General features: G+C 37.4%; 1 protein-coding gene across 2 annotated transcripts in view; it reads left to right on the forward strand.

Moving 5' to 3' along the window:
- Positions 1 to 24,103, forward strand: part of gap43 (growth associated protein 43) — a 269,430-nt gene that overhangs the window by 70,794 nt on the left and 174,533 nt on the right. Inside the window, exon 1 of one of the 2 annotated variants that reach the window (XM_073045603.1) lies at positions 12,156 to 12,346. The exons of the other annotated variant lie outside the window; for it this stretch is intronic. Coding sequence (XP_072901704.1) covers positions 12,317 to 12,346 — 30 coding nt within the window. The 5' untranslated portion in view covers positions 12,156 to 12,316. Of the gene's footprint in view, positions 1 to 12,155; positions 12,347 to 24,103 lie in introns of those variants that run through there. 2 annotated transcript variants of the gene reach the window in all.

Genomic DNA, 24,103 nt, shown 5'->3' on the forward strand with positions numbered 1-24,103 from the left:
TACGAGGCCCAGTTGTTCTTCAGGCCATACACCAGGAAAGTGAACTAAGTGACTTTGACTGTGGAATGATTGTTTGCATCAGATGTGATGGTTTGAGTACCTCAGAAACTGATCTCCTGAGATTTTCACACTTAACAGTTTCTAGACTTTAAAAAGAATAGAGCAAAAAAAAACATACAATGAGCAGCTGTTCTGTGTGGCAAAAAATGCCTTGTTATTGAGAGAGATCAGAGGAGAATAGCTGGACTGGTTCAAACTGACAGGAAGGCGACAGTAACAGGAATAATTATGCATTACAACAGGGGTGTGCAGAAGATCATCTTTGAGTGCTCACACATCAAACCTTGAAGTCAATGGACTACTGCAGAAGATCACACCAGGATCCTCTCCTACACTTAATGAAGTGGCTATTGAATGTAGATCTAAATGAACAGATGGAATACAACATTGGTAAATGCGAGATCATCCACTTCAGAAGGAATAATAGAAGAGCAGATTATTATTTAAATAGTGAAAGACTGCAGGATGTTGTTGTGCAGAGTGACTTGGGAGTGCTTGTACATGAATCACAAGAAGTTGGCTTGCAGGTACAACAGGTTATTAAGAAGGCAAATGGAATGTTGGCCTTCATTGCTAGAGGGATTGAATTCAAGAGCAGGGAGGTCATGCTGCAACTATACAGGGTGAGACCGAACCTAGAATATTGTGTGCAGTTCTGGTCTCCATACTTGAGGAAGGATATACTGGCTTTGGAGGCAGTGCAGAGAAGGTTCACCAGGTTGATTCCAGGGATGAAGGGGTTAACCTATGAGGAGAGATTGAGTCACCTGGGACTATACTCTCTGGAATTCAGAAGGATGAGAGGGGTTCTTATAGAAACATACAACATTTTGAAAGGGATAGATAAGATAGAAGTAAGAAAGTTGTTTCCATTGGTAGGTGAGACTAGAACTAGGGGACATTGCCTCAAGGTTCAGGGGAGAAGATCTAGGATGGAGATGACGAGAAACTGTTTCTCCCAGAAAGTGGTGAGTCTGTGGAATTCTCTGCCCAGGGAAGCAGTTGAGGCTTCTTCACTAAATATATTTAAGAAACAGTTAGAAACAGTTTTTACATAGTAAGGGAATTAAGGGTTATGGGGAAAAGGCAGGTAGATGGAGCTGAGTTTACGGACAGATCAGCCGTGATCTTATTGAATGGTGGGACAGGCTTGATGGGCCGGATGGCCTGCTCCTGCTCCTATTTCTTATGTCCCTATCTTCTTATGTAACATGGGCTGGTGAAGGTGCTAGCAACTGTTATTTTAAAATAATTTTATTACTTTTCTAGCATACTTGATGTTCTCCAAGATTCAGGGTATATTCTAGGAGAAAATTTTTCTTTGAATTAAGTAAAATCCTCAAGCTCTTTTGCTGCATGCAGCTTGATATCGAACAATGTATCTTAACACAATCAGTAAGACAATAACCACAACCACAGTAACAGCACGTTCCTATTTTCTACATTGTGTTGGCGCTTGGCCATATAGTTAAGGCGTTGGTCTAGTGATCTGAAGGTCACTAGTTCGATCCTCAGCTGAGGCAGCGTGTTGCGTCCTTGAGCAAGGACACACATCGCTCTGCGACAACACCAGCAGCCAAGCTGTATTGGCCTAGTGCCCTTCCCTTAGACAACATCAGTGGCATGGAGGGGGAGACTTGCAGCTTGGGCAACTGCAGGTCTTCCATGCAACCTTGCCCAGGCCTCAGTCTACATCGAAATCAATGGACAGCCAAAGAAGAAGAATTTTCTACATTTACACAACTTCATAATGTACTTACCCAGCTGGTGCAAAATAGATATAGATTCTTATTGATCCCAAAAGAAATTACAATGTCACAGTAGCATTACAAGTGCACAGATATACAAGTATACCAATATTAGAAGAGAAGTAAGAAAGAATAAAAAATAAGTTACTTCAAACATTTTAACAGGAGGGGTCATCAATTCCCCGGCTACAGGTTGACTCATTTTTGAGCCTAATGGCTGAGGGTAAGAATGACCTCATATATCGGTCTTTGGAGCTGTGCAGCTGTCTTAGTCTATTACTGAAAGTGCTCCTCTGTTCAGTCAAGGTGGCATGAAAGGATGCGAAACATTGTCCAGAATTGTTAGGATCTTCCACAGGGTCCTTCGTTCTACCATGCACGGTTTTATGTCATGGTCCTGAGTTTATTTGGCGTTTCTTTAAGAAGTGGTGGATGTTGACTAAGTCATAACTCTCTGAAGGAAATTGGATGAATTCTTTGGTGGCGAAAGTAAATAGGGTTGCGGAGAGAGGTTATAGTGCTAGTTGGATGGCTCTGCCAAAGAGCTGCTAAAGGTAAGATTGATTGGGAATTCTTCTGCGCTATTTAATTCTATAACTGCCTTGAGATCAATCAAACTAACTTCACAAAGGACTATCAACCAAGGCAGATGAGATCTTTATCTACAGTTTGGATTAGATTCACAGCATTGTGTTCTGTAATAATATTCTTCGTAACGTGTTAAATGATGTCTAAGACTGATATCTGTTATTTGCAACTCCATAGTGAAGTAGTAAAGTGATATCTACCAGATAATTATGTTTCCAAGTATGCAGCGCCTTGAAAAAGTATTCAGACCCCACAACTATTTTCACATTTTACGGTCTCATTTTCTTAATTTAAATGATTTTGAGTAGGATTTTTGAGCTAATCCATAGAACATTGTGCATCATGTCAAATCTAAAGAAAAATTTTAAAACCTATCAATGATTTACTAAAAATTAAAAACCAAAATTAAAAGGATGAAAAAAGTATTTATCCCTTTTGTAATTACTACACTAACTTTCCTCAGGTGCAATATACTGTATTACCTTACCAACTCAACCAATTTGTTGAAGAAAACTGGAGGATCACCTTTTTAAATGAATACGTAAAAATACTGTATGTACCCTCTCTGTAAGATCCAACAGTATGGTAGGTTTTCATCAGACCAAACCAAAATGAAAACAAAAGAGCATTTAAGTCAAGTCAGGGAAATGATAGTAGAGAAGCACAAATCTAAGAAAGGGTACAAGGCCATCTCAAAGGCACTGAACATACTCAATCCATTGTGAAAAAGTGGGAAAATATATGAAACAGCCACATAGCCAAGGTTTGTCTGCCCCTCTAAACTTAGTCACTGGAGAAAAATGGCATTTGTAAGAGAGGGTACTGTGATGCCAACAGTCACTCTGAGTGAGCTGCAAAAGTCAGTGGCAGCAACTGGAGATGAAGTTCATGGCTCTACAATCTTTATTGTATTGTACTGCTGCCATAAAGACAAGTTTCACAACATATGCTGGTGATATTAAACCTGATTCTGATATTTAGCAGCATTCATCTTCCATTCAATCCTGACCAGAATTCCAGCCCCTGTTGCTGAAAAGCATCCCCATAGCATGATGGTACCACCACCATACTTTACAGTGGTGATGGTGTTACATAGTATTGCTGGTACATAGTATTAGATTTATGCCACATGTAACAGCAAAAAGTTCCACTTTAGTCTAATCAGACCACAAGATCTTTTTCCAAGATCTTTAAGGCCCTGCACAAAGATGGTATTTATGGAAGAGTGGTAAGGAAGAAGCCCTGGCTTAAAGAAATGCATATCTTTGCCATTAAGACTTTAAAAAGTGTTACTTAAAAAATACTGTGAAGATGTGGGTGAAGATCTTGCGGTCTGATTAGACTAAGGTGGAACTTATTGGCCTCAACTCAAAGCATTTCATGTGGCATAAATCTAATACTATGTATCAGCAATAATATGTAACACCATCACTACTGTAAAATATGGTGGAGGCAGCATCATATTATAGGATTGCTTCTCAGCAAAAAGGACTGGAATTTTGGACAGGATTGAATGTAAGATGAATGCTGTTAAATATCAGAATCAGGATGAATATCACCAACATAAATATTGTGAAATTTGTTGTCTTTGTGGCAGGAGTACAATACAATACCTAATAATAGATAAAAATGTTAATTACAATAAGTGTATCTATATAAAATAGTTAAATTAAATAAGTAGTGCAAAAATAGGAATTTAAAAAAAACTACCGAGGTAATTGTTCATGGGCTCAATGTCCATTCAGAAATTGGATGGCAGAGAGAAATCACTGAGTGTGTGCTTCTGTATCTCCTGCCTGATGATAGCAATGAGAATTAGGCATGAACTGGGTGTTGGAGGTCCTTAAAGATGGATGCTGCCTTTTTGAGTCATTGGTCCTTGAAGATGTCCTAGAAACTACAGAGGGTGATTCCCATGATGGAGCTGACTAAGTTTACAATTCTCTGCAGCTTATTTTGATCCTGTACAGTATCCTCCCCATCCCCCCTACCAGATGGCGATGCACCCAGTTAGAATGCTCTCCACAGTAGATCTATAGAAACCTGTGAGTGTCTTTGATGACATACCAGATCTCCTCAAACTTCTAATAAGATATAGCTACTGTCATGCCTTCTTTGTTGCTGCATCAATATGTTGGGTCTGGATTTAATCCTCAGAGATATTGAACCCCGGAATTTGAAATTGCTCATTTTTTCCACTTCTGATCCCTCTGTGAGGTCTGGTGTATGTTCTCCCATCTTTTCCTTTCTGGAAGCCCGCGATCAGTTCATTAGTTCTTTGGTCATTGAGTGTGTGGTTGTTTCTGCAATGCCACTCAACTGGCTGATATATCTTATTCCTGTACGCCCTCCTGTCACCATCCGAAATTCTGCCGACAATAGTTCTATCATTAGCAAATTTATGGATAGCATTTGAGCTGTGCCTAGCCACACAGTATTGGGTACAGGGAGAGTAGAGCAGTGGGTGTGCCAGCCCTGAGGTGTGCCAGTCTTAATTATCAGCGAGCTTGTGGTTTTATTTCCGATTTACACAGATAAAAAACAGCTAGCCTCTGCCACAAAACTTAAGCTGGGGAGGAAATTCATCTTTCAGCAGGCCAATGACACAAAGCATGTTGTCAGAGCAATCATGGAGTGGCTCCAAATGAAGAAAATTAATATCCTTGAGTGGCTCAGTTGGAGTGCTGACCTTAACTCAATCAAGCATCTCTGTCAAGACCTCAAGATTGCTGTCCACCGCTGCTCCCCAACTAATCTGGCACAGCTTGAGCAATTTAACAAAGAGGAATGGGCAAATCTTGCTCCATCACACTGTGCAATGGCAATAGAAACTTATCTAAAAAGACTACTGGCTGTAATAGCTGCAAGAGGTGGTTCAACTAAATACTGAGCAATGGGGGATGAATACTTTTGAACTGCTGACATTTTAGTGTTTGATTTTTTTAGTTTTGTATGCATTTCAATTTTCCCTGTTTTATCTGTACTACTGTGAAAAAATGGAGCATATGATCCACAAATAAAAATTCTCAGCTAAATTGATCAAAATCCATTGTAATACTCATTTAAGTGAACAAAGAGTTGGGGGCTGAATACTTCTCCAAGCCCCTGTATACAGCCGTGGGACAATACTTGACAGTTTAGTGCAACAGGTTTCTTCTGTTCCAGATGGTCTTTGTCTTGTTTTGAACTTATTAAAAAAAAACAATTCTAGACTATTTGGACTGCATTCAATTTCAGCCAGATATCCAGCTCTTAGTAGCAAGGTTTTAGCAACAGAAGACTCCATAAATTGACTTAGCTGAGTTCCATAGCCATTGTACATCAAAACATTGAGGGATAAGACAAAAAACAACAAGTTTAAAAGAAAATTTTAAATTAATTATTCCCACTCTGAAAAGAAGATTTTTTTTCTCTCTGTTTAGAGCTTAAAGTTAACTTTGTGGAAGACTGAACTGCTGTATTTTAAAAACATTAATGGATTGACACTTGTGCCTTTTCCAATTTGGGGGTACTTTCAAATGTGAAACTGGCATACAGTGCTGAACCAGAGATACAAAGTTAGGTTCAAGGATATTTGTAAATCTTCCACTGTCCAACAACATTTGAACATCTGGTTTCAAGAGTAAATCCAATAGATACTATTGCTGAATGGCAACACAATTGATGGATTATAATGTTGTAACACAATAAAGAATATTGAGTCATCTGCAGAATGCTCATGATTTCTTTCAATACAGTTCAATATTTTGTGGATGTTTATGTTTTATTATAGGAGGTTTCCCAATTTAATTAATATTGACTGGAACTAGAGTTTGAACCACTTTTAGTACTTTGCATTACTTTGACAGAGCTTTCTCTTTATTCCTCTATAGGAGCACAATTTCATGGAGATAAGTTTCTCCATTATTTATATTTCAAATCTCAAGTGAAAACAATCAGTCTGACTGCTCGGAAATGAATTCATATCCAGAGTTTGAAAGCCATACTGCATTCAAGTATGTAGAAGTGGAGGATTGCACTAGAACCAAATTTGCATCCAGTTTTGAGTGAAAGATAATCTGGTTGGGGCAAAAATCCTCTATAATTGAGCTCATCATCCACTAACTCAAATCTGTATGCAATATCATCAAGAGTAATTAAACCTCTGAATGACCACCATGGCTTAGAATTAATGAAAAATGTGACCAAAATTCTCCCCAGCACATCCTAATGGAAAGCAGTTTTTTTTTCTAAAGAACGTTTTTATAAAACCAGGCTCCAGGCTGAAGAAGCTGCAGGACCTTTCCATTCACAATATCAACCTAAGGGCCCATTTTACATAAACTTTTCTCCACAATGAGGTTTATGCTGTTTGAATGTCCTCAGAAAGTCAATTGAGTAAGAGCAGACAGACTTACTTTTCCCTATCAAAGCAACTTACAAGTAAAAGTTTTGATGTAAAGCTATTTGGAATATTTAGTTTAGGGTGCTTGGCTTGATGATGAATAAACTAGGTGTTAAAGTGACAGTCACAAGAAAAAATATATCCTGTCCACAAAATTTTATCCAAATCCAATCCAGCTAGTTACTTACTGGTGAGTAAGCCATCAGCAAAGTGATAGAAGGTGTAAACAAGAGTGAATCCAAGCATACTTACCCTCAATGAGTCCACTCACCAATGCCCAGTTTGGGTTTTGTCAGGACTGCTTATTCCAAAATTTATGAAAGCTTTAATCCAAAAATAGATCAAAGAGCTGAATTCTTGAGGTGAGGTGAGGTGAGGTGAGGTGAGGTGAATGTCCTTGACATCAAAGCAGTGTTTGGCATATATACCAACAAAGTGCTCCAGTGAAACTGAAGTGAATGATTATCAAGGTGAAATCACTCCAGTGGCTGGATCATGTCTTCACAAAGCATGTTGGGCATCAATAATCCCAAGCGATGAGAATATTTACTTTTCATTGTGGAATGTTTAATTGCATTCACACTTCCTCAGCAACCAAGGCTGCCAGACCTAACATCTAGCATGAACTAAACAACAGGCAGAACATGAACTGAGAAGTGATATATAATATTTATTTCATCAAACCATCAGACAATGACCATTGCTAAGAAAATAAAATCTAACCACTTACCTTTATCATTACCATCACTGATCCTCTCATTATCAAATTCCCAGGAGTCATCATTGACCAGAAACTCATTTAGACCAGCCATATACAGTAAGCACAAAGCCTGCAATAGCAGATCAGCGGCGAGGTATGCTGTAGTGAGTGACTCCCCTCCTGACACCTTTTCAGCATCTACAAGGCACCAGTCTAGAATATTTACACCTGCCTGGATGACTGCTCTGCCAACAACTCTCAAGAATTCAACACCCTCTATTGATTCAAATACCACTTGATTGGCACCCCATCAACCACACTAAATATTAATTTCCTTCAGCACTAGAGAGCTTGAATGTAGTATGAGCCATGTACAGAACATTTGACAGTCATTCATCTATGCTACTCCAATCACACAGCCACAATCTCCACCTCTAAAATGGATAAGAGCAACAGGTACATGGGAATACCATCACCTGAAATTTGTTCTCCAAGTTGTACAGCATCCTGATTTTGAAGCTTATCTCCAATCCTTCATCACTACTATGTCTTATCCTTGGAAGCTCCCTATCAAACAATAGTGTAGGTACACCCACACTAGAAAAACTGTTGCTTTTCAAGATGGTGGCTCACATCATCTACCACCTTCTCAAGACTATTCAGGGATTGTTAATGAATGCTGGCCTTGCTCTTCAAATCTAGACGTCAAGAAGGAAATATGGAACAGGGTTAGCTACAGATGAAAGGAGAAATGACCTGAGTGGGAATATTGTATCTTACTTATATTCAGAAGTAGTTATCAGTCATTGTCCTTTATAAATCATGGGGTGGCTGTCCTCTTGAAATGTTCCAATGCAGAGCAAATAGCTATTGACTCTCAGAATTTATACTCAGCAACAATAAAGAAGCAACAAAACACTTCCAGTTAAGAATAGTGTGCGCCTTGGAGGGGATTTTGCATGTGGTCACGCTCCCATGTGTCTCATGCCCTTGTCCTTCTATGGGGTGGAGTTTGAGAGCTTGAGATACTAACAACAAAGCCTTAGAATGCTGCTGTTCTGGCACTAACTCTCTGTCAGATTTTTCTCACTTCTGCACTTACATGACTTTCACTTATCCACATAGAGTACCTATTTACAGACAACTGAGTTGATAGATAGCTGCACAACCTTGCCCACTTCAGTGACCTTATTCACTCCTGTGCAACAGTGAGTCATGGGCAATATACGGTATGTAAATCTTGAGTTTACACCTTCATTGCCTCTGATGCATCTATCAACTCCTGGCAGGACAAGGTCACCAATTAAGAAATTCCGAACCATGCATAATCCATCAGCGTGCATTCATTTTAAAGGTAATTTTGCATGTGGTGGATTGGTCACATTAATTGGGAAAATAAGGAGTATGCTTGAGGACAATCCCTATGCTGAGTTGGACAATGGATCACAACCTGCTGCTGCAGCAAGATAAGCGAATGCAGGATGTCAAAGCAAGCAATAGAGATAGTCACCAGTGCTCAGGAAGTAGGGGAAACTATAAGCTTGCTTGGCTGAGAGACATCCACAGAGGCCACTAAATATTGCCTTCATTCAAAGCAAGCGTTACAGTATCTGCTATTCTAGAGTGAATCTCCTGATCCACACTATCAAATGTTCAACATTGAGTTGAGCATCCAAACATAAAAAATCCTCCAAGGCTCTAATACATGCAGTATGTGCTAAAAGAAAAAAAGGTGGCAGATGCTATGCATGATCCTGGATCATGTCAAGCTTCAGGAGCATTGTGTATGCAGGGCCTTTAGCATTGTGAAGGATCTTTCTTATCCATCCCACAATCTCTTTGATCCCCTAGCATCAGGCAGGAGGTACTATAGCATTAGGATAAGGACTGTTAGGATGGGATGCAGCTTCATCCCACAGGTTGCGAGATTATTGAACTCTCTGCCACCACACAGGCCACATATGAATTGACAGTAGTGTTATAAGTAAGAAATTCCATTGGTCAGGGTGGACCGTGGTTGTTGCGCCCTTGCTGTCTGCATCAAAGTTGATATGCAAGACAGGGCAGTACAAAATGTAGAGCAAGCTTTGCCTATGCAACAGGCGTCCCCTCTCCACGCAGCTGATGAATCTAAAGGAACAGCTGAGACCAATGCAGTTTGGCACCAGTGGCCAGCCAGTGCAGAATTCAACACAGGACTGCCTTAGGGACTCTTGAAGCCTTCTCCGAGAGCGGGTATAGCTGCAAGTCAGTGGAAGTTTGAGATCAGAGTTATCTTTCACCTAGATCAGCTACCAATCACAGATGATGAGCCCCATCTGCCCAAAGCAATTGACTTTAACCCACCTTTGCCACATCTACTGTTAGTAGAAGCAGATCCACTGGACTTAGTAACTAAGCCACAGATGAAGGCCTGGAGTTGAACTTGGTTGTCAGAGGCTATCTGAGACACATGACATTGGGAGCATTTGATAGGTGGTGGGTGCTTATTCTTACTAACCCCTCCCCCATAGCTATGACAACCTTAGGAACCCATAACGTTATACTGTTTACTTCCAAACTTGTGTCATAAATGCACTTTATGCTAAATGTCCAACTTCATGAATATTTATTTGTGGTAATATTACTTTATGTACTGTGTGTGAGTTACAGTATATATACTGTGTTTTGCACCTCGGTCCAGAGGAACATTGTTTCATTTGGCAGTAGTATGACAACACAAGAGAGTGTCTACATGCCGTCCCAGTCCATGGTCTACCTGATACTCATATTAGATATGGGCTCCTTTTCTTGAAAGTATAATATCCTAGGTTGTTCCTTACATACTCAGCTAGAAAGGGACTACTGACTTCACTCACTCCTCAATCATATCTTCCTGCTACCTGGACAATAGCAAAAGCGGAGCAGAAATAATTTCCAAGTTACAGGAAATATGACAAGCAAAAGCAAACTGACACAACCATTGTTGCAATGTACTGCATGGTGCCTCCAAAGTGTTGCAAGCTTCAGGTAGTTAAAAAGCACTTAAAAAGGGGAGATGAGGTGGTTTGAGGGAGTGGGAATGGGCTGGTTACTGGTGCTTGAGATTGATCATGAAGAAGATATTTTGAAGTATATGAAGCAAAGCAACAAACCTGTTGCTAAGGCACCTTGGCTTGTTGAGACTTTGCTTGGGGTCTTTGTCTACTGTGGGCTTTGAGTTCATGACAGAAATTTGCACAAGTGATATTTATTCAGCAGGCTATGCTATTTGACATTATTGTGTTTTCATACATTTGCACTTCAGAAGCCCCGGATCAAAAGTTGAGAAGATAGAATGACATAATTATGATTCTGATCAAATTCTTTCACAAGCATAAAAAATACTACACAGTAGAGCTCAGCTTAATTTTGTGTTTCATACTTTTATATCATCCCAGTGTTTGTATTTTTGTCTGATCATTTTAGCCAATGCTATTCCTGCTCTATGCTACTGACCCTTTACACTTCACCACATATCTGCCACTATCTGCCACTTCCATTACAGCTGTCTATCATACCATTCACTCACTGTCACTTAGAATTTCCATCTTACTTGTCTGGCCAATTGAAATGAAATGAATCCTTATTCATGCCAAATAAAGTACAATAATGTAAAATTTCATAAGATATGATAACATTCACAACAAATTATTATTAAACTATGGTGGAAGATTTTACTTGCTCTTTTGCCTGTCTTAAATTCTTCCCTTTTTATAGATTTATTCACATTATTTCACATCATCAAGTAATTAAAAAAAACTACTCTAGAATTGACTTTAAAATTATTTATGTGATTAATTTAATATGCTTTATTTAGAAATGCTCCAATATTAACCATAGGTTCAAACCTGCAGCTTGATATTTATGTTCTTGCTGTTGTTATAAGGAATTCGACCAGCTGAGTGATGCAGGAGATTCCATTTTGTGAATGATATGCTTTTTTAAAAAATCTAATATAATGTATTACTGTAGCCTTGCTTTGGTTTGTAATTAACAAAGAAAATATCTAGCAGGGTGTTTTTTTATTTTAAAATTGAAATTAATGATTTTTTTTGTTCTTTGTTGTCAGTCATAGATATTAATTGCTTTGTTGGGACAAAAAAGCTTACAGAATTTTAAGGGTTAATGCTCAGCAGCTGGGTTAAAGAGAAATATGCAATCATAAAGCAGTGTTAAAAAATGCCCCAAACCTTGCAATTTCTATTATCCATGAGAGGGTTAAAATCAATTTGTCAGACTCGTCCTGTACAGCACCACGGTTTGGGCGTGGCAGATCACTTCATTAATTGTGTGATGCTCTTGTAGCATTTTGGCATCATTTCAAAAAATAAAATACAAATAAATGTCTATTTTTGTAAGGATTCGGACAATTAATTTGGAAAATGGTTTATTGAATGTATTGCTGCTTGCCTTAAAATATTATTCTGAATATACACAGTATTCTCATTATAAATTGTGGTAACATATCTGAATACATGTTATAAGATGCTTAAAGACATTCAGTACTTAAATTGTTAATACTCCAGAAACGTGAACACTTAGAGAGTGGCCACTAAGGGTGCAGAAGTGATGTTTAATATTTAATGAGCTGTCTGGGAGTGGTGGCACGGGTGGGTGGGAGGTGGTGGTATTGGTAGTGGGGGTGGGGGGTGAACTGGTAGGAGAGTATCAGCAGCATTTGACTGTGCAGCTGTCGGCAGTGCCTGTGTGTACAAGAGAGACAGAGAGAGGGAGTGAGAGACAGGAAGAGAGGGAGTGAGAGAGCAGCAAGAAAGAGAATAGGAAGGGAGAGGAAAAGAAAGGGATACAGGCATCATGTTGTGCTGCATTAGAAGAACTAAACAGGTACAAAATATTGTCTTTTTTCAGCTTTTTGGAGCCACATTTCTGCAGTGATATATATCTTTTTAGGAGTAGAAATTGAAATATTTTTAGCAATATAAATGTCTGAAATTTATAATTGGAAAAAAATGCTTGACTTAATATTTTGTGACAATACATGATATGTTTGCATGACCATTGCTTTTCTGAAAATTAAATTATGAAATGGGGGAAAGGAAAAAACGAACATGATGCTTTGTATGTATTAATGCTTTGTTTCATTTTAGTAAGATCTGATAATAAAATTATTACATGAGTAATGGCAGCTTTTTAATGATTGCAAGTGAATTATGAATTGAAAGATTGTGACAATTTATATTTGGTTCTGACTTTCTGACTGTTTCATTTTAAGAATTTTTTTTCAACAGCTAAAGGAGTTTAAATACCTGAAATGCATCAGGTTCAGCACAGCATTTGGATTCTGCCAGTGCTTCATTTGAAAATGCCTTTTGGTTTGATATTCAACAAGCATGATGCTAAGTCTCTGTGATTTTAGCCAATGGCCGATTTAAATTACACATTAGTTGAAAACAACTAAGAATTAGAACAAATGTATCTAAAACAATCACACCGTTATGCACAAAGGTCATTGCTGCAGTAACAAAAAAATTAGTAATCATAGATACTGTACTGCTGTGTTAATCAGGATGAAGGGAGATTTTTTTTTGTAAATGGCCAGTTTTTCAGCTATTTAGCTGAATCTTGCACTGGAATTTCAACGTGCGATCGTGTGGTTTGGCTGCAGAGGTCCAGCTTTGGGAGTGGCACCTAGCATGCAAGGCTAGCTAACACTCTATGCTGGTCCTTGTGGTGGAGTCTTTCCTAACTCTCCTTTGTGTTCTGGATTTTTTAAATGCAGGCTTGTTTCTCATTTTTAATCCATGAAAGAGGATGTTTTACACTAAAACCCTAAAAATAGTAAGGTGAATAAAAATGATTAAAGGAAACAAAGAACAATGCCCAATCATATGTAAAAGGAGGCTGAAATCTTAATTTTACTTTGACAAATAGGAAATACCTCTCCCTTAATTCTGTTGTATGGCATGATTATCTGTGCAAGAAATGTAAGGACAATTTTTTTTTGGAAAATGCTCCTCATGGACAGGTGACCTATGCTAACTTTGTAATAAAGATTTGAATGGGTGATCAGAGCATGAGCAACAATCTTCTATGTTTCAGTCTAGTTATTAGATTGGTAGATCTAATCCCCACATTTGACAACCAATTATTGTATTTTACAATAATTGTGTTGAAAGAATATTAAGGTATTCTTGAAAAACTTAACTTTCAAATTAAACTGAATATTCTGACTTAGCCAGGAAACAGAATAGAATTATTATTTTATCCTTTAATCAGTTAAAAAGGGATTTAATAGTATATGCAATAGAAGCTTCATTAATCAATGCTGTCTGTAATGATATAATTGAATTATAGACAAATTTATTTTAAACTGATGGATAAGGTAAAATTAAATTTAGAATCTGATGCTGCCAATGTTCTTCAAAGTGTATCCATTACCTCACCCAAAAATCAGACCATATTATCTATGAAATCAGATTTGCTTAGAGAGATGCACCATTGTACAAATATCAATCTTCATAAATATCCTCTAAAATTTAATTTGCAAATTGCATAAATAAACTAGAAAGAAAAATTAATATTATTTTTTCACAATGCAACAGTATATATAAATTAATCAGCTAAATAAAGACATTAGGGCGGGGACCCTGTATTAGATAAACAATTTGTAAAGATAGAATTTTGGTAACTATATCGTAACTCCTATAAAAAGGCGTTGACTGCAATAAAAGAGTAAGTGTGTACTGAGCAATGGTTTTTGTTTTATGCCTGAATTAAACCGGTATTTATTAATCATTAATAATGCAGAGCAGAGTGTTCATTAGTTCCTAATTCAATTCATCCCCTATGGTTTGACCTGGACTCAGTTCAGGTGTCTAGGATGTTCAAACAACATTCGGCTGTTCTAAGCACACACATCTTTACAGAAGTGCTTTGTTCTGTTCAAGGAAATGCTTTCAATTACTATATATATATACATATATAAATTTTCAGGCAGGCTGCAGCAATAGTTCAAAGCATCCAGATATCATGATGACTGCTGAATTTGTAAGAGTTCCTAATATCTGCAGTCATCTATTAGTAATTACGTGGGAAGGCTTTTGATTAAGCGAATAGAAAAGTTTATCATTCATTCCTTCTACAATTGCAAAAAGACAGTGCAAATAGACAATGAAAGATTGACTTCTGGGCAGCCTTAATCGTTTTTCAGGGTAATTGTTATTCCTGTAAAACTAAGAATGTAGGGACTGCTCTCTGAATCAGAAAGAAAGTAGGTTGCCAGCCCTCAAGAGAATTTGCATCATCATTTCTGAATCATGCTGATGATGTAAACCTTTGTGCTAAGTGATGAGCTCTTATTACACAATAGACTAACATGTTGTTTATATATGCTCAAGTTAATATATAAGTATTCCATGAAAAAAACATGATTTTCTTTGTGTGTAGGTATAGCCTGTATGTCACATCAAAAATAAAATTTTCTGACTTATGAAGAGGTTTTATTCTGTGTAGCATTCAAAATTAATTAGTACAAACAGATAAAATATTTATAATATATAATTAAATGACTACATATTCAATCACTTTGAACCTTCCTACGACATAAATCATTAGACATTACCAAAGCTGTAAACCTAAAGCTGATTTCTAAACTGTTTCCTGAGAAGCCTTGGCCCACACAGAAGACTAACAATATATTTCCATGTGAGGAAACACCAGCTTGATCCAGAAATTTGTGACAACTGTCAACTATTGAACTGTTCCATATTTTCCCCCACCTTGTCCACTGACACTATATAAAATGGTGCACAAATCACTGGCTTAATGACAATCTGTGCTAAAGCCTTTTATATTCTGCAATATAAAATCCTATAATTGCCAGCACTATGCATAGTTATTGGGAGAAGCAGTTCAGACATTACTTAGCTAGATTTTTCAAAAACTTTAAAATTATTTGTCCAATTTGATTTCAGGATGAATATTATAGCCATGAATATAATGCAACATCATTCTATTTACATTAGGTTTAATCAATAGTTCAGCTTTGTTTGGAAGATTTTTCAGCTGCTATCTTCAAAAATATGTCTTGTATGCCTTATATATATAAAATATATATAGCTAATACACACTCATCATACATCATTGAGTGGTCTTTCTGGAGAAATGACTTTTCACTGCCTAGGTGGATGTATAAAGGGAATTAGACCATTGTAATAAACTCTATTTTATGTCTCTGGTTTCTAATTATATTGAAAAACACATCCCAGTTGAGGGCAGACGCCTCCCAGTGGGAGGGAAAGAAAAGTTGGTTGTGTGCCTTCTGGCAGACAGCCAAGACGTACATTATTGGAGACCTGGAGTATGCTGCTGTTGTAAGGTGTGTCCTCAGGCAATGCTAGTAAAGGGAGAGTATTAGGAGGACAAAGAAGGTATTAAAGCTTCATAAGAAGATGCATATATTTAAGAGGGAAAGAAAAGCAAGATGGTTTTCAAAATTGTCTAAACATTTGCTGTTATATATTTCTAAAACTAATGTTAAATAATTTTTTTAAATTACATTATTTCTAAATGTCATTTTTCAATAATTTTGTATTTTTGTGCTGTTCAATAAATTAATTTTAAACTTTATGTAACATTGTAAATAAATCAAATCCACCTTCTCAGTTTTCCACTTGGCTGAATTTATCCTCATTTCATACCCTTTTTTTGGGAATGTTTTCATTCATTGTTTCGTCAAGGAAAGCTGCTTAAATTGATGTTTAAGCATTTGTAGTATAAAATACACAGCAATGATTATAGTAAATAAGACTGAATATGGCATGAAGTATTTGGAACCATAAAGCTGACATCTGAATCTATTTAAAGGGATTAAGCAATTATTCTCCATGTTAAGATTACAGTTAACTGCATAAACTAAAGTCTAGTGCCAAAATAAGGCTTTAATTGTTCTCCATGCTTTTCTTCATCAAGATAAAGTAAGCTTGTAATACATTGAGGCACCTAATTTTTTTAGCTTTTAATTTAGATATGAAATCCATTGAGAATCTTCAGTCGGAGCACTGCTTATGTGTTTCAAGCAAATACTATGTTGCATAAGGAAACCACAGACTCCACACCTCTGATACTGTCTTACCACCATTGGAGACAAGCACAAGATATTTTTTCCCACTACTAATATTTTTGAAACATTATATCAGTGTTCTCACAGATATATCTCATGAATACTTGGCACCTTGTGACTTCTGGTTTCAGCATCTAGAGCAATGCTGTGAAAAATCTCGTTTTATAATAGACCAAATTGTATTCCCCTCAGTTCTACTTCAATCTGATCAGAAAAAAAACATGAATAACCTTTTTCTACTTACTGCCTGATGGTTAAAGTACAGATTAATTATTTTAGAATGGAAAGAGTCTCAATCCTACTTTACACAGTAAATGGCAACTGGAAGAAAGAAATAATGTAGAAAATGGACAGTATGTAAACCAACAAAAGAATATGAGAGTCAACTATTGTTTGCAGGAATAATCTTAATTCCTTCAATGTATGCACATGGACATTAAGACTTTCTGGTTGCCATTTTAACTTTGTTCTGTTTTGTACTTTTTATTGTTATATATTTTTGAGATCTTAATTTTGAAAATGATTTCCAATATCTAAATAGTTGCCCATAAATTCTATTATGAATTTGAGGTTCTGGTAAGTTCATTTTCCACCTTTCTTAATAAAAAAAACCCATTTGGCTCACAAACCAGAGCAAAAATATTGGTCCTACCCGTTAATACACTTTTCATGTGCAGATTGGGTTTAACTCAGGTCTGGTTGTGCTGTCAAGTACTTCTGTGTGCAATCATGCTACTCAGAGAGCTGGCCTTGGCTTTTTGGTGCACAATTCTTCTCAATGCTTCTGACAATAGTATGGGGTCAATCATATGCCAAACTAAATCACAGATCATTTGATGCACGTTTCCCACTCCTAGCAGATGTCAAAGCTTTAGACTGCAACCAAGGCTCTTCATTGAACTAAAGAGCTATGAGATCTCCATGAGGCATCTGTTCTGATATCTATGTCACACACACATATGTCATGATTTGCTCAGGATGCCTAAACCTGATTGCAGTTTGCTCCAAACATTTTAACTGAACACATCAGTGAAACACACAATTTTTTTTCCTCATGGAAGATTTCTCGTTCTAACCATGGCTTGGGATTACTGAGTCAGGGCAGACAATTTCTGAGTTGGTGGATTGGAGGCTCCACAAAGAGAGGATGTCCTTCCCCTCACCTCCATGGTCACCTTTTACAGGTGTTCCATGGGGGCAGCAGGAAAAGGTCCTTTAAGTACTTATACCTTTCCCATTGATTTGTGGGAGTGCTTCATGCAGCTCTATTTGAGAACTCCGCTGCTTACTGGAGCTTTTGGATTGGAACTCTTGCTGAGAAAACCAGATAAAGATCAAAATCCATCATTACCTCCAGGTTGGCTCAGAATGGGAAGCTATTGCAAATTGATACAGCATGGATAGTGGGCAGAGTTGATTTGCCATGAATCTAATTTGCAATATTAAGGCTGAAGATGACAATTATTTAGGACTGAGTTACAACAGCTCTAGTAGAGCACAAACGTTTTACTGTTGAGGTTCTAGTCTCAGATGGTCCTGATATCCCAGGGCACAACTGACAGAAGACAAAACTCTGAGCAAAGTTATGGCCAAAACTTGCAAAGATATGTTTTAAATGCAGGAGATTCTGCAGATGCCAGAAATCCAAAGCAATATATATAAAATGCTGGAAGAACCCAGCAGGTCAGGCAACATGTTGGTGTTTCAAGCCGATACCTTTCTACAGAACTGGAAAGGAAAGGGAAAGACACCAGAATAAAAAGGAGTGGGAAAGTGAAGAAGGCTAGCTAGAAGGAGATAGGTGAAACCAGTTGGGTGGATAAAGTTGAAGGGGTGGAGATGAAAGAATCTGATAGGAGAGGAGAGCAGACCTTAGGAGAAAGGGAAGGAGGAGAAGATAGTGGGAGGTGTTAGGCAGGTGAGAAGAGGTAAGAGGCCAGAGTGTGGAATAGAAGAAGAGGAGAGGAGTAGGGAATTTTTTTCACTAGAAGGAGAAATTGAAATTCATACCATCAGGTTGGAGGCTGCTGAGTCAAAATATAAGGTATTACTTCTCCACCCTGAAAGTGGCTTCATCATTGAACAAGAGGAAGCCATGGACTAATATGTAAGAAAGGGAATGGGAATTGGAACTAAAACGTTGGACCACCATGAAGTTTGGCTTTTGGCAGATGGATTGAAGGTGGTCATTGAAGGGGTCTCCCAATCATGGAGGCAAACTCTCAAGTAACATCTTTTGTAAACCTACTGTTTCCCACATCTATTCTGACTATAACTCTTCCCACCCTGGCTCCTGTAAAAATGCTATTCTCTTTTCTTAGCACCTTCATGTCTGCCACATCTGTTCTCAGGATGAGACTTCCCTTTCCAGGACATCAGAGATGTCCTCTTCTTCTAATAATAGGGTTTCCCTTTCTCCACCATTGATGTGGTCCTCACCTGCATCTCCTCCATTTTCCAGATGTCTGCGTTCACCCCTTCACAGTGATAGAGTTCCTCTTGTCCTTGCCTAGCGCCCCATGAGCCTCCACATCCAACACATCTCTGTCCACAGCTTCCGCCATCTCCAAAGGGATCCTACCATCAAGCATATCTTTACCACCCCTTCACTCTCCACTTTCCACAGGGATTCCCTTGTCCATAAATTCTTCCCCACTAATCTCCCTCCCAGCATTTATCCCACACTTACCCTTGAGTTCAAATCGGTATTAAATTGCAGAGAAAAGGGATGCATACAAAGAACCAAGTGAATGTCTATCAAAGAGTAGAGACCATTTGACATAGATGCTTCTACTGCCTGAGTTGGGTGGGGCAGAAGATTTGTTACTCACAGTTCATACACCTCAAGGTAATGGAAATAGAGCAGATTAATGAGAACAGAGAAAAGAGGAAAAATCCTGACTCTGCATTCTGAAGTCTCCAGTGCATCAGTGGGGAATGAACATATCCTGCCTATGAATAATTTGTGTATTTCAATGTTTAGAAAGATGTTTTAGCTCATCATCATAATGACCAATGCATCTATCCTTTAGCAGGAATATAAGCTTTGCATGAACTTTCTCTCACCACACACCATTCACCACATAATCTGGGATGACAGTGTTCCTATCAAATTTAAGTGACTTGAGAAAGTGTTATGCCTTGTGCTGGTATCATTGAGCAAACAATAACAGCAAGTTGAAAACGTTCCTTATTGTAAGCAGGCTGGGCATATCCTCCAAAGGGAAATAAAAATGAAAATGGAAGGAAAAAGATGTTGGGGGAAGGGAGTGGGCAGTGGGATGTTGTCTGGGCTGTTCCCAGTCTGTCCTCCCAGATATGTCTTCCTTCTCTGTAGTTTGCAACTCCTACAATCTTTTCTCTTTTTTCCTTCAATATTCTCCAAATTTTCTTTTCACTCACTGAACATATAGCCTTGTTTCTTTTAGCCTATCCACGTGGTCATCTTGGTTTAAACCCTTCAGAGACATCCCTCCTTCCCCACCCTCTCTGCAGCTTAACAAATTTCTTTTGTCTTCTTCCCAGTTCTGACTAAGGGCCTTTGACCTGAAACATTACCTCTGTTTCTCTTTCCACAGATGTAGCCCGACATGCTGAGTACTACCAGCTTTTTCTGTTTTTATTTATCTACAGTTTTTAAAAAAATTTCACCTAATTAGTTGTATTTATAAGCATTAAAAGAATAATACTGTCTTCATGTCATGACACTACCAGATGTTTAAACTAAATTACACTGAAATTCCATCTCTTTGCGTGGATTCAATCTTTGAACTTCGAGCTGTCACAAGTACCATAAACGTTGGAAGACAATATTTATTCTTACAAATAAGATTTTAAAGAAGGAATGCACATTGGGTTGTTTTTAATTATTTAAAAAAACATGGAATTGGCAAGATTTATGCAAAATTTATTCCAATTCTAAATTTGTTACTGCAGGCCACTCTTTCACAATCTGATCGCATTGGCTGAACTACCAATGATCTGACCACCTAAACTCAGCTGATTTCAGTTCAATAATGAAGTGTTATTTTACAAATTGTCTTCAAAGCAAAGTAGTGAAGAGCAGTGAGCTTTATTAATATCCTGTCCAACACTGATGTAGCAAGTAATATTGCTAATATACATGTAGACTAATCACTCATCTCAGAATCTGTGCAAACTTCCTTTCACTGTTGTCTAGCCATTTGATTAAACTACAGCTGAAAATTAATTCATTGACTGTGAAGTGTCTTCTTATTGCACTAATGTGCAATACAAGGTAGTAATGCACATTGGATAGAATGTTGAGAAGCTGTTTTAGGAATATTGTATAATTTAATGTCAGAGTTACAGATGTGTCGATAAAATCTGTTCTGTTAAAGTGATATGGTAGAATACAACAGTCTACTGTTGTAGTGTACTTGGAGGTGGCCTGCTGATGTGACATATCTCATCAAAAATATTCACCCAAAAGGAATCTTTCAAAACTTGGACCAGAGATGATAGTTTAATCAATATTTTCAATATATCAAAAGAGAAGTAGCAAGATCTGAAAATGAAATTGAAAACTTAAAATCACACGAGCAGAGGAAAATGTTTTCCATGGGACTCAACAGAGGAATAACAACATTTCACAGTCAATGAATTAATTAATAGCATGGATGATGACACAATTACCTCACGTGCTCATGTGACTCATTTACATACAAGGAATATCACAATGATTTCTCTCCTTGGTGCAGTATTTCATTAATGTCCAGCAATTACAGATTCAGTCAGTTAACTACACTGCTCAGATCTTCCTACCTATGTTTGGATCTTTGCATCATAATAATTCTTTGAACTGATGAATACCTAAAATTTAGACACCTTCTCCTCTTTAATGGGAGCGTGTGCATGCTATATCAATTTCTGCAATACATTGTTTGTAATAAGTTCCTGTTTATCTCACTGTAATTCACAGTGGGGATATGTCTGACTTTTCCTTCAAGTTGCACAAGATTGCAGATTTGTCACACAGTTGTGCTCCCTATTTGTTCATTGCTCTTCACTTACAGTTTTGTCTGAGTTTTTTCTCCTTGCCATTTGATTAAGTCAAGCTTTTTTATTTGTTTCAACCAGTATTGGTCCAGTTTCTCATCTAAATTAGAATTGGAATTAGCTTATTATTGCCATACTTTTCATTACACATTGCTTAAGATAGTAGAAGGTGAAGCACTAACGGAATGCTGAATAAAGTGATACAGTGTGCAGAGAAAGTACAGTGTAGATAGACACCAAGCTACAGTGAGGTAGATTGTGAGGTCAAGAGTCCATCTTATTTTCCTAATGAAACATTCAATAGTTTTATAACAGTGGTGCAAAATTTGTATTAAGCCTAGAGGTACATGCTTTCAAACTTTTATACAAACGTATTTTTTATCTGATGAGAAGAGAATGTTTGGGGTGGGTGCAGACTTTAGTTATGCTGGCAGCTTTACTGAAGCAATGAGAAGTATAGACAGAGTCCATGAAGGGAGGAAGGTTTTTATGATGTGCTGATCTGAGAATCTGATAAATTTAGATACATTCTGAATCGGCAATGTAACAACAACCCTGCTGGGTTGAATCCTGTAATAATATAAATGATTAGTGAAATAAGAACCTAGCTTAACAATGATCAGTGGTTAAATGTAAATCATTTTTTGGAAACTATCACTTCAAGGCTCCCTCAAAAATGCTCAGAAATCTTATATTCACAAGGTAAGTTCTGGGTGGTTTGGGGAAATTAATGAATATTGGACACCACCTCACATTTTAACTGGTTTAAACAGATGTCTGACATTAACTCAGCAAAAATTAGTCTCAACTCTACAAACTTGCATTCTGTCATTGTGCATGATCCTGAGAATTCATCTTCATTTGAATTGGAATGCTGTTGTGGTTTTTCTGGCAAAACTATTATGGAATTTCTGAAATAGTTGTTGTACCTTGTTCCATCATCAATATCCATCATCATCGGTCTTTGGTGACATTGAATTTTCAGAATCTTTGTCAACATCTGGCCATTTATATAAAGCCTTTTGCAATAGTCTTTATTGTTACAATGCAGGAAACTGGCTATCATCAGGGTAATGAATGGGTTTCGTTCTAACAGATATCCATGTTAATTTTGTTTGTAAGTAAAACAAAATACATAAATTTCTCCTGATATGATACATCCACAATATTGCATGAGTGGCTTCAGAAGATTGATAAGAAAGATCAATTATTCAAAGTGTAGAAAGAGAGGAAACTAATTCTCCCATAGTTAGGAATGAACATGGCAAGTAGATTAGACTTTTGAAGTTAATAATATTAAGTGAGTTTGATGTTTGAAGGAGTGCCGTAATTCAGACACTTAGTAAACTGGTGATAACCTGTAGGCACTAAGTAAATTTCATTTCAGGTTCATCTTCATGAGACGTTGGGAATGATGAAAATTATATCCTTACTTCAGTCATCATTGATGAGTGAAAAATTCAAATCCTCCATTGTAAAATGGCTGTACTGACACTAAACTGAATTGGTCCAATACTTAAGAGTGTATATATAACCTTGCCTCAAACTGACATCTTCTGTGTTGTCTCAGCAATTTCGGCAACTGTGACTGGAAGGTTATCATCCACTAATTTTAAGGTAAAGATTGTCCTACGTTATACTCTTCATGTGGTAACCACTAGAAAGCATCTGGTTTCGTTCAGAAGACTGACACTTGATAATGTAGTCACATTCAGGTAATGACTTTCCATCTCTGCATTCCAGAACCTATCATGATTAAAATAACATTGTTGGATCTGGTTTGTAATCAGTGACCAATATGAATGATTCTCCCAAAGAAACTGGAGAAATTAATTCGATAAAATTATATTCCGTTTTTCTTTCACTACCTGTCCAAGAATCTGTACAAAGCGCTAAATGATATTGGGGTTTCCACAATCCCCCTTCCATGAAGTGACTGATAAAGGAGACCTATTTGTAGATTGAGGCATTGTACATGACCTTCAAGGTCTTTGTGTTCTACCAATAAGCAATTCCTGCTTAAATGCTGTTTGCAAAAGTTGTATGCTTTCTCTTGATCCCTATTTTATCTCTATTTCCATTGCTTTTTAAGCATCTGATGCCGTGGTGCTTATCCGAGCTAAAATCTGGAGTGATATTGAACTTTACACAAAAATTTGAAAGCTTTGCTTTTCTTCCTGCAATTTATATTTTTTGCATTTGTTTCCTTGATAGTCTGTAAGCCATCATCAACCAGCATTAAGATGAAACTTCTGGCCGGACAAAAGTATCTTAAGTTTGTTTGAGCTTTATGCCATGATTATGCAATTATTTAAAAGATGAAATATGGATACTGCCTTTCTTATTACTAATGAAAATGTGGTGGTCATCCTGCCTGCATACATAATCGTTATTAAATCCTTAAAACAGCTTACCTACTGTTGCCTGGAAGATCTTCAGTGGTGGATTAGCTCCATAGAGCATTTTAGTAGAACACAGACCTTTTATTTACTCTCTTTAAC

This window comes from Hemitrygon akajei, chromosome 5 (assembly GCF_048418815.1).
Source record: "Hemitrygon akajei chromosome 5, sHemAka1.3, whole genome shotgun sequence".
NCBI classification, from domain to species: Eukaryota; Metazoa; Chordata; class Chondrichthyes; order Myliobatiformes; family Dasyatidae; genus Hemitrygon; species Hemitrygon akajei.